The sequence below is a fragment of the Seriola lalandi genome, unplaced genomic scaffold (assembly GCF_002814215.2).
Source record: "Seriola lalandi dorsalis isolate HSWRI2012SDOR001 ecotype SW California unplaced genomic scaffold, Sedor1 jcf7180002054816, whole genome shotgun sequence".
Taxonomy (NCBI): Eukaryota; Metazoa; Chordata; class Actinopteri; order Carangiformes; family Carangidae; genus Seriola; species Seriola lalandi.
In genome coordinates, this window is record NW_019525369.1 from 651,647 (window position 1) to 664,043 (window position 12,397).

Consider the following 12,397-nt stretch of genomic DNA (forward strand, 5'->3'; position numbering starts at 1 on the left):
CCTCCTTTGTTATCAAGGTCATGCTCAGTGATTCTGCCTAATTTTGCATCGTGTAGACAAACAAACAAACAATGCATTCATTAAAACAGAAAATGGAAGTGCTTAGGAAAGAAAACAGAAGAAAACAGTATTAAATTCAATTCTAGTCACATTATTGTGACTTAAAAGGTGGTGGAGATTAGTGATTGGATGTTGACTGCTCTGTGTGTGTCATTTAACAGGATAACAAGCTAGTTAGCCTTTTTCCCCCAATCCATGAGAAGTCTGTATCACACAGATCGACACCAGCCGTTAGCCTCTCCGAGTCATTTATAACCACAGGTTGATCGAGCAGCATTAAGCTGAATGAATTCTAATCAATAATCCTAGATGATAGGAACCGCTGTACCTTCAGGTTAAAATCCACATGCCCCAGTTGGCATTCAGTTATTGTATTATTCATACAAAAATCCTTTAAAGATCTATTCTCAGTCTTTTCAAATTCTGGGCAGACCTAGCTTTAAACAGCCAGTCCATCAGACCCACATTTTGAGGATTTGCTGGATTCACAGACAGGAAGAATTTATTCTAAACCACAGCTCAAAAAATGTAATCGACACTTCTAGAATTAGGAAAAAACCGGCCCCGTGCCACCTCAGCATTTTCAGATATCTAACCATATGTTTGTTGGTTATGAACCCTGCTGTGTATGAGATGGGTGATGGTCTATTACCTGGAACAAAGCTCTCCTGGACAACGTCCTTATACGCCCACCAACCCTCATCAAGCTTGGATGTAATAGGCTGAGCTACAGGGAGAAAGAAAGAGAAAAAGAGGAAACAAGCTGGGTTAATAAATCATACACACATACATACACATATACAGATATGTTAAAAGCATTCATAAATGCTTTTAATTTTTAATTATCTTATATTATAATTGGTCTGTTGATGACTCTTCATGAAACAAAGTGGGTCAAATGGAGGTTTGTTCATATGGAGGGAGTCCCTATGGTGCGTCACTGGTGTGCACAGTTGCCTATAGCACACATTACATAACACTTGTGTGTCTTGTATGTTTCTGGCCTCAGGCTGCCACTGATTGTGCTGCAGCTCCACTGCCACTCGACCCTGCGAGCTGCACCCGGCCTGCCTGACAGCAGCGGCGCAATTAAAACAGAGCTGACGGGTAGATCTGAGTGGTAGAGTTTTATGTTGCACCAAGAACCAGGTCACATGATCCAAACATGAGCAAGACTGCAGTTGACTACTAAGTTGAGTGAACAGGTTGACAGACTCACATTCCCACTAATTGTCAATTTAGACTCTGCAGTTCACCTGACCTGCTGAAATTTAGACTGAGGAAACACCTGGAGGACACCCACGCATGCACAGAGGAGACAGGGAAACTCTGAAGAGTCCTCAGATCTAAACATAGACAATTTGTTTAGGATATAGAAGGTATGTTATGTTATTTCAATATCACCCAAATAACCACATCTCCCTGATAATTTGATGTCAGCTCCACATGATAAAATTAGCAAATTATGGGAGTGGAGAGATTGTCCAAGAAGTTTTGTGTATGGTGAAGTGAGGTATTTTTTCACAGCCTTGCTGTATAATACTACAGTATGCTAGAGAGTCATTATGAAAAAGTGGAGTCACACTTCAGGAAGAAAACTTTACAGATTTGATTTGCCCAGCTCAGGCAGTTATAAAATATCTGGGTCTGAGTTAGAAAATATCCTGTAATTTTGTTATAAAAGGAAATGAAATATAATGAAATGTTTGACCACTGCAACTGTACGTTTGGTGTCTTGTAAACACATGAGAGCATCTTGGTTTGAGATCACACAAGCCGCGACGCCTGTCACCATGGTGACGCTCTGACCAATGATTACTCTGTTGTCATTATTAGATTATTACATAAGTTCTCACTGAGCAATCATTTTGATCCAGGGGTGTAGGTTTGCATATGGACGGTGGGGACAAGTCCCATCCAATATACTCGTTGGCACTGTTTGGAGTGAAGTCATATAAGATAACTCTGATGTGCCCTCTCACAGGCTGTTTCCAAGACGACTGAGGCATGCTAGCATTTGATTGGCTGAAAGGGCGGGGAGGCTCACAGTATGTACAAATATCGCAATTACTGCCAGATATGGAAGGGGCAAGAGTGGATCAGTGTCCTGACAATGGTAAGTTATTAATGCCGGTCCAGACCGCAAACATGGGGCGAAAATGTAGTATTTCAGATGACTCCCTTTCCTCTGTTGTCTGAACTGCAGCACACATAACTTCATTTTGTCCATGCCAACATGTTTTGTACTTTGTAGAGATCATGCCACCAAAAAGAGGCATCAGGAACTTTTTCATCATCCAGAGCACAAAGTATAAGGTAGTAAACTAACAGCTGGCTGCCACGCTGAATTCAAATTAAACCCTGCTAGCTACCTAACATCACCAGCCTTATCTTATTAGCTTGTTAATACTGATGCATCACTGGATTAGCAGCATTTTACTGTTGTAGCTGGTCAAGGTGGAGTTAGCTTTAAATGTAAATTCAAGGGGAAAAAGGTGAACTGCGACACTTGAACAGTTGAATATAAAATAATTATGGATGCAAAAGTATTGTTTGTTTTTTATCTTTTAACTCATTTCGTAAAGTTTACTTTCTTTTAATCTTTTATTTGTTACTTTTATTTGTTACTTTCTTTTAATCTTTTATTTGTTACTGTGTGAAGCTTTTATTTAAATATAAATACAGATCATATGTTAATAAAACTGTTGTGTTGACAGAATTTAAAATTCTCTTTGTTTTGGAGGGTTGTTGTGTTGTTGAGACCAAACGCCCTAGTTTTGATCTCAACTACACAACTGTTCATGTTTGTGACTGCATCACTGTCACTGTGACAAAAATTATCCACAGACATAAAAACACCATCATTATCCACAGACATATACACCGTGAAGAGCTTGAATACAACAGTATATAAAGCTGCTCCTGGTCTCCCTCTCCCCCCTCTCTCTCCCTCTCTCCCCCTCTCCCTCTCTCCCTCTCTCCCTCTCTCCCTCTCTCCCTCTCTCCCTCTCTCACCCCCACCAGTCGAGGCAGACAGCTGCTCCGGTTCTGTTGGAGGTTTCTTCCTGTTAAAAGGGAGTTTTTCCTCTCTACTCTGCTTGCTCACGGTGCGAACTATTGGCTTTCTCTCTCTCTAATATTATATAAGGTCTTGACCTCACTCTGTAAAGTGCCTTGATATAACGTATGTTATGGTCTGGCACCACATAAATAAAACTGGCTCCAATAGAATTGAGGCTCACTTAAAAACTTTGGAGGAAAATGTCTCTGCACTGCTGCAGTTCACTGAGTCTGGCTCACAGGAGCCTTTGCTAGCACCTCTGCACATTAAGATATGTTCGGGTCGCACATTTCAACGAAAAAAAAGAAAAACATTAGAAAAAGTTACATACTGTAGCTTTCATCAATAAACCAGCATCCAATCTGCAGAGTCTGAGAAATGATACACAGAGATACCTATGTTATTCTACCCAGTGAACCCTGGGGGAAAAACTGGATGAAGCCAGCTGTAATAGAGCCATTTTTTACTTGTCTTTACTTCAAATCAATGTACTGAAGCAGCTTACAACATAAAGCAGACATACAGTCTTGTTAGTGAGACTGACAAGTGCAGAAAACAAACTGCAGGACAAACTGCAGGAAACGACGCCCCTCTTGAACTTTTTTATTATTTTATTTTATTGACTGCAACTTGAATGTACATGAAATACAACACTGAGACTAAAACACTGCTGGGTGGGGAGTTCTCTGTACAGTAATAAGACATAAAAGAAAAGAAGAATTAAAAAAAAAAGAACAAAATAAAAGAATACATTTAAATAAAGATACAAAACACAATACACCCATTTCCATTTTTTTGCAGTCTTCCTATCAGTAGAGGATTTAATGGTCTTGAAGTACTGCTCTCATGTTTTACATAAAGTAGCAAAGAAGAGGGAGTTTTTTGTTTGCAAATTTCCATTTATGAATAAGTAACCCAGCAAATATGAGGTGATGTTTGCTTGTTTTTCATTTTTTCTGTTATAAATGACCACAGCGCAGTGGATTTATTTATAATTATTAAAAAAAAAATGTAATCCATTCTATCTATTTATTCATCGCCACTTGTCCATTCATCTGTTTTAAGAGAGAAATGAGATAATAGATTTAATAGATGATTTAAATATTTTATTAATACATAGATTTGTTTAAATTTTATGACACCCCCCCCCCACCCCCCCCGATGTTGGTAGTGGCGCTTTGTGGGAGGCTCTTCAAGCTTTTATACAAGGGCACGTCATTTTCTATGACTCCCAGTGGATAAAAGTCAGAGACCAGACGAATTTGAATGAATGAATTTCTTAAACTTAATAAACGCATATGCTTTCACGCATTCAGAACGAGCCCATAGCTCGTTAGGACGTCTGCATGAATAGGTAAAGTGATGTTATTTCAGTTGGTCTGCTGCGCTGCTGCTGATCTCCAGCTGCATATACTGATTCTTACATAATATAACATCTGAAAGAAGAGTGGTCGAACATCGGCAGGCTTTTGATCTTGGAGCAAATGGTTAATGTCATGTGCACCAGGCATTTTTGTCTGGAAAAGAGGCCACAGCTTGTGAAACTAAAGTTTGTCTTGTAGATCACAGCAGGACTCCTGTGCCAGCACCACAGCATGAGACCAGCATGTATGACTCCAGACAGAGCAGGTACACTGCTGTCCATGCTACAAAGACAGATGGTCAGGAGTAAACATTCTACAAAAAAGATGGTTACAGTTTTTCTGAAAGATGCAATAAAAGTCTGGTAAAGTATTTAATTCTAAAAATATGGCTCATGAAAATAGATCATTCCCACTAGAATTACTGCAAATAAACAAAACAAAAAAAAAAAAACCTCCAGATGTCACAACTGTTAAGTCACATCAATAGTGGAAGAGGCTCTTAGTGACAGTCAGTTCAAAAAGAAAAATGGTCAGTCATGTCTTACTGTAAACTGACATGAACACTGTGATCAGGCCACTAATGAAACAGTATAATGTAGCAGAGACTGTGGATCTGCTCTGAGTAACCTGATGAAGCTCACGTCTGGTGAGGTGTTCCTACTCTCCTCACAGAATAAGAGGGAGGAGGGAGTTTTCACTAGGTGGGTGACAGTCTGCAGCTTCACGAAGATCTCCAGGTATTCACACGTCAAGATGACCGTTCTGACTTTCTGCTCTGAGAGCTTCAGCACCGCATGGCACCACCTCAGTAAACTTGTAAATCTTTACAGGACATGATCCGGTAGTAAGGGTTCTCCGGTATTGGAGAAAATACATTGTTTTGTTTCACAAAAGTTGTTTGTAATGACACTGTTTTAACAGGAGAGATGAAAAACAGCTGTGATTGTAGGCAGGTCGAAACACTGGTTCATGTAACATCCGGGCTGAAAACATGAAATATGAAAATGAGTTTTGCCAGTAATCCTTTACTTCCAGTATTTCTCAAACTTTAAACAGCGTGGACAGATGAGTGGAAGCTTCTGACCTGATGTAAATAATGTGGACAGTCAGGATAATACATGGGGACAGATATTTTGCATCTCTTTACTTGAACTGAATGAGTTTGATTCAGTCAGCCTTTTGTCCATCTCTGTCTGTTTCTTTCAAAGACTGACACAGAAGAACTACAGCTACACTAACATCTTGTAACTTTTATCAAATGGAAAATTCAATTGCACCTTCAAAATAAAACACAGACTGTTAAATGTTAAATACGTAGGTGAAGGGCTCTCTCTCTCTCTCTCTCTCTCTCTCTCTCTCTCTCTCTCTCTCTCTCTCTCTCTCCCTCAGAAGTCAGATGACAGCTCCTGGTTACAACTCTTCACTTTTCAGACTGCTCATCAACGATGGATGATTATTATTATTGATGGCCATTATCCGAGGCACTGCAGCAACACTTGTGGTGTGGACATACAGTGGGTGCCAGCAGCAGCAGTTTGCCTTTGCTATAGCTTCTTGAAATGGGCCATGTTCAGCGCGGGTGACTCTTTAGACAATTCTCTAGAATTTTTTTTGATGCAGTACCACAAGTGTCCACGGGGACAAACCGCCAGCTAGGCCGAGTGGGGGGCACCATGTCCGGCTGTCTTAGACCATCCATGTTCTGAAGGGAGTCCAGTATCTAAATGGATGTCGTCCCATTGAATCCAATTAGACGAATCGCTTAAGAACAAAGAACAGAACAATGTAACAAGGACAGTCCTGTGCAGGGAATCCCTGCGAAGCTGTGAGCTGGGTCTGCAAAGTTTAGAAAAAAACATTTCATGTTAAAACGCTTTAGGAAGCGTGGCCAGCACCAAACACCCACATTTAAATCACCTGAGCTGTTTTATTCTTTATACAACCATTTAACCTGATAGACCACTAAAAATATTCTATTATTCTGTTTTATACCTATGTTTTATATTGATTTTATCATTGTTATATTCTAATTAAACCTCTGATTTTGTGTTTCACTTTATTTAGAGCTGCTCCAGTGTAGTTGGCACAATACCACTACTGCGACTCAGGTTGTCCTGCATTGTTCCATCAAAAAAGTGACGTTTAGACAGCGCAGAGTGCGGCTTGCTATGTGCCGAACTTTACCCACAGATGGCTCACCAGACGAGCAACATGCCAAACAGAAATCAGGCTGTATGGTGCTTGCTCAGAGGCGCCATATGGGAGGGAAAAGTTAGGACGACTCTAACTGACAGAGCCGATAAAAAATGATTAGAACATCAGGTGCAGTGCATGTTGGTAGGAGCTGATCGATCGCCCTACATTAGTCCATCTTGCAGCGGGCATGTTAACACTGGAAATTGTGCAGGTGCTAACCTGCCCTCATAATGCAGATCTGCCTTCATCTTCATGTCAACTAACACGTAGAAAAGCAAAGTTTGTAATTTTCTCAAGAACTGCTCATCCAAAAAAAAAAGACTTCACAGTCAACACTGCACTTCCTTGTGTCCTCAGCAATACACCCGCCAAGTGTGAAGTCATCAGATGAGCTGTTATGGAGAAAATCTAAATGCAGACAGACAGAGATTCCTCCACTTAAACTTACTTTCTTTTTCAATATTACAAAGAACCATATGGGAAGGCTTCATTGGAAAGCAGGTGCTTTCAAAAAATACAGCTGATTGTATGAACCATGTGTTTATCACAGGCTAATTTCAACCAATCGGATTCTTTATCCTTAATTTTTTTTCACTACCAGTGGAGCCAGATTCTAAATCAAACTCTTACCAAAGCCAGTCATGAGAAGAGGAACAACATCTTTTCCACCATGATAAGCCTTCAACGTGCAGTATGTAACTGCCACTATGGGTCTCTCAGTCCAAATCGTGGCAAAATTTGGTGAGTTAGCGAAGTATTGTGGGATCATGGGAGTTGTTGTCCTCACTAACATTGCCATCCTCTCCTGGTGTTCCAGTTTAAGTGGTGCTCATGTTGTCTGGTGAGACTTGTTTACATATTCCACTTCCTGTGCTCCAAATGTTGTTGTTCGCAGATTCTCATTTTCACCACAGCAGGTTGTAATTGTAATTTCAACTTCTTTGTAAGATACCCAACCTCCCACCTTCACACTTCAGGGGGTCGGTGCTGATACCTGAGAAAGACGAAAGAGTGTGAAAGCACACCATAGGTAAGAGGCCGACCCCACAGCAGACGAAGGACTTGAAACACACCCCGGGGGGGGGGGGGGGGGGGGGGGCTTTTCCCTCAGGTATAAATGTTCAAGGTTCCCCAGGCTCGACGTCTTTCTTCATTTTGAACCGCTCGCACGTTGATTGACCTTTTCTTTGCAAAGAAAATAAAACCTTGTCGGCCGACGGAAGTCTCTATTCCATTCTTCACCAAAAGCAGAACATTTCCACGACAAGGTCTACCAGTGTGTCTGTGAAGTGAAGACCTCGTCAAAATGAAACTAAACATCACTTAATGTGAAATGCACATCCATGTCAATATCAGTCCGCAGACGATAATATTAAACTTTCCGACCAAATATATTCTACACAGGAATTAAGACCCGTGACGATTGGAACTGCTGTGCTACAGCAATATAACTAATAAGTGGACCTCGTCCTCCTTTCACCACCGATCCTCTCAGTAAACACCATTCTTCATGCTGATACGTCTCGTAGCTTTTACTCTCAAGCCACACAACACTCTCAAGCTACATAACTCAACCTCAAGTCACAAAACACACTCAAAGGTCACACAAATGAACCAGAGAGAAAGAAGAGGAAGAAAAAGAAGAAGAAGTAGTGACCAAAAAGGCCAGTGTGTCCTGTTTCGCTTGCCTCTCTCTCTCTCTCTCTCTCTCTCTCTCTCTCTCTCTCTCTCTCTCTCATGGATAAGCTGAGTAATGACAGTAAGATGAATTTGATTTGATAAGATGAATAAAATTTCTTTAATTTAATACTACAAATAATAAGTTACTACATTAATGGGAAAGGCATGAGCAGTCAGTGATCGTTCTGATGATCATCGATCACCAATATCATCTTCCATCAGCTTCAGCTAGCATCTAATCATTAGCCATAACTTATGCTGGTTTAGAAGATATAATTACAGTCACAAGCCAAACTATCAAACCTGCAAGCAAGGAGGCGTGTGTGTATTCTGTGATGTCATTGATGATAATGGTTTATGTGACATCATTATTTATTATTTATTCATTCATCTATGTTAATTTTTTTCTTCATGTCAAGTAACATGTAGAAGAGCGATGCTATTGATATGCCCTTGGGAAGACAGACGGACGGACGGACGGACAGACAGACAGACAGACAGACCCCTCCAAAGGTTCTCAAAACTGTAAAATAGTTTCAATGTGAACAGTGAATAATGTGAATAGTTTGCTTTGTTCTGTTTTATATAAATTATATTTGCCACCTTCACCACTTTTAATATCCACACAGACAAAAAAGCACCATAATGTTTGTGCTTGAGTTACTCTGTGTCAGTAATGCTGATAGTGAATCTGGATATGGGATAGGATCCCTCTAAGTGTCACCTTTCATTAGAGCCCAGCATTATGACTGTGTATGTTTAGGCTTTCAGGACTAGTAGCCTTTTTATCCTACGTATGTGACTTATGCCCCTTTTTGGAGCCTCCAAATGGCCATTTTGGAAAACACCTAGACATACTCACAGCAAAACCTATGTAAAATATTCTTTTTCTGTGGTATTGTTACCAGATTTGAACTTGGACTAGGTATGCTGTGGTCTCATCTGCAGTCTAACTCACATCTGCAGTCAGTGTTACCTTTCAGAAGAGTCCGAAACCATGCCTCTGCTCCAAGTTGTTCCAGAACAGCTTTCAATTTACTTTGGGTTTACATTGGATAGGAGTTTTAGGCTAATTCCACAGGAATGATAAGGGGTTAAAAGTCAGTGTTTCAGGATGCTCTGGTGGCTCAACTGTGCACATACCTGTGAGGCTTAGTCCTAACTGTGGCGGCATGGGTTCGAATCTGGCCTGAGGCCCTTTGATGCAAGTCAGACCCTCTCTCTCTCTCTCTCTCTCTCTCTCTCTGTCTCCATAACTTTCTTGTCTCTCTCTCTCTCACTGCAATAAAGGCAAAAAATGCCAGAAAATGTAACTTTCAAAAAAAAAGTCAGTGTTGTGCGGACACGGGACGTCAGGGCAGGGAGCTGAGAGTGCTGCTAACCTTTGATTGTTTCTTTGACCTGCAGCCAAATTATTTGCAGAGGTTTCCTCCTCTCCTTAACAGCTATAGAACATGGCCTATAGTGTGTAATGGATGCACACAGTGATATCTGTTAAACGGCATGGCTATGGATATTGGATCACTACTCACATGATGCCCACAGGCTGAGAACAGACCAAGAACACGATATACCTCAAAGTAATGGCTTGATTTCCATAAAAATAGATTTGCACAATCCAGACCCCAAGTGGAAGAAATTTTGTGACCGCTTCACTTTCCTCTAGTGCCACCATCAGGCCTTTTCGTTTCCATTTCCAGTTTGTTCTCCATTTTCCATTTCCATTTTTACAGCTGCTTATTTTCCAGTTGGCATGTATACTCAGTTCAAAAATGTGCCGCTCATTTTATTATTTTGTTTGATGATGAGTGAAGATTTAAATGTGTATTTAAGTTATATATACTATAAGTTATTGATTAATGGTAAGAGAATTTTCCATTCAAGAATTTTACCAATAAAATGACATTTTTAAATCTTTAAAGCACATTTCTTATAGATCAGCATTGCATCGAAATAGTGAAGTGCATATGAATTAATGTTGCATGCATGTCAGCCTTCTATTGCAGGGTTGGCCTGGCCCGTGGTAGCGGGTGACGGGTTGGTGGGGCCCATTGTGATATCTTTTCATGGGGCCAAAATCCCTGCTGCTGTCTGCATGTCCGTTTGCTAAAATCACTATCGCCAGTCCAAACTCTCACTCCCATTCTGTGCAGAAGTGGAGGCTGACAGCTTCCGCAGGGAGGAGTATGAAATTCTGACCATAATCCCACTGAGGGATTTGAGTGTCCGTCTAGATGGACGCACTGACACGGCCATACTGTATGAGCTCCCTGACACCCTGGCAGTGAGACTGGAGGACTACTTGTATTCACAGTGGGAGGCCGTTTGAGTCAGACTGTGTATTTAGGCTACTACTACTATGATCAGAATGTGTGTGTGTGTGTGTGTGTGTGTGTGTGTGTGTGTGTGAGTGAGTGAGTGCATGCGCATCCACAAGAGGCTGCTGATCAAAATGCCGGGTTATGGTGTGTGAGTTTTCAGGCATGAATTCAATCATCTCAGTGTAGCTTCACTTGCTGATGCACTGAATGTCTCTTTGTCCAAAGAGCCTGTTGACACATAAGTAGCTACTGTACAACACACACTCCATTAAAAGTGAAAGGTAATGATTTACCTGCAGGTGGGCTGATTTTCATATTTAAGTACTTTTCATATTTAATGGCATCACTCCAACATTTCACTCATATCTCTATGTTGTTCTAATATTTGAAAGGGTCGCAGTTCCTTGTGTCTCCTTACCTGATGACGTGCAGATGATATATGCTTGTAAAATCACAGATATATCCCAAACGACATGCATTCTTCGTTCAATTCATGCTCATTTCCTTCAGCTGTTGCGGGACGGTCGCTTTGCAGGGTCGCACTTCCAGACGACACGGCCAAACTTTGAGCATTTTTTCCCCCTCCTCTCCGGTTCTTGTTCTCCTTATCCCCGTCTCGCCCTCACGGAGCGCCGAGATGGTCTGAAGTCTCGCAGGAGATCCGCCCTCACAGCGTTGTCCTCTTTCGCTTCCCGGTTTGGTTCCTGGTTTGACAGCATCTCACCCTTCCTGCCCGCGTTTGTTTCATGTACCTATCTGTTTATCCACCTGAGAGGAATCTCAGCTGTGACATCTTTTATCATGCATTTTCCCTCCTCTGGTTCGGGTGGATGTTAGTGGCGCAGGGTTCGCCTGCTGACGGATCAGGCAACTTTACTGGCAACGCAAAGCGCACCAGGAGCGCACAGACTGACGGACAGACAGAGGCTACATATTAATGATACTGTATGATGGCAGAGTGTTCTCTCCGTGAAGCACACAGAAAAAGTTCATTTCTCAATGGGAAACCACAAATTATATTAAAGTCAGACTTCTACTAAGGAATAGCCTGCAACCAAAGTGGTTTAGCATGGCAGGGAAAAACTTTAATACATAAGCTACTAGTGAGAGCTTATATAAAACATTACAATCAGACACTGTCAGATTTCAAAGCTTTTATTCCAATCTCAAAAGCCAACTCAGCGTCAGTGATAATCTGATTGTCTGAACTAAAAGAAATCATCCAGCACTGATGAGTCATTTTATTTTACATAAATTACAACGACAGTGGCAGAGCGACCAGCTTTGTAAGCAGAGTGATGTGTACAGATGTGCAGGTGGCTTTGATGAATGCACCGCTGGATTGACAAACGCTGGTGCTCCCTCGTGTGGATGTTGTGCGACCTCTAGCGTTAGGTTTGAATTACTGCTTTCAGAAGCAGTGTAACGTGACTGGCCAGTCAGGCTGAGCATACTGTAGGCTATAGTTAGTATGTGTGGAGGATGAAATGTGACATAATGGCATACACACAATTAAGATATGGGATATACCTGTACTGTATGTATGAGCAGGACCATACCTCAACACACTGAGATCATGTCTTCTGTATTTTTCTGGGAATTTAGGGCCTCTAGAAACCAATGTGATTTCTCTAGGCTGATGAAAGTATTTTTAGAGCCAGAGTTTATAACCTGACTGGCTTTGAAACAGCATTTTAAACCTGCATATGGAGAAA

General features: G+C 41.2%; 1 protein-coding gene across 2 annotated transcripts in view; it reads right to left on the reverse strand.

The window, feature by feature from the left end:
• Nucleotides 1-11,545, reverse strand: part of LOC111669740 (carbonic anhydrase-related protein 10-like) — a 108,330-nt gene extending 96,785 nt beyond the window's left edge. For both annotated transcript variants that reach the window (XM_023426185.2, XM_087179293.1), the window contains exons 1-2: nucleotides 11,101-11,545; nucleotides 713-787 (exon numbers count right to left, since the gene is read on the reverse strand). In XM_023426185.2, coding sequence (XP_023281953.1) covers nucleotides 713-787; nucleotides 11,101-11,161 — 136 coding nt within the window. In that variant the 5' untranslated portion in view covers nucleotides 11,162-11,545. The remainder of the gene's footprint in view (nucleotides 1-712; nucleotides 788-11,100) is intronic.
• Nucleotides 11,546-12,397: the final 852 nt, after the last annotated feature.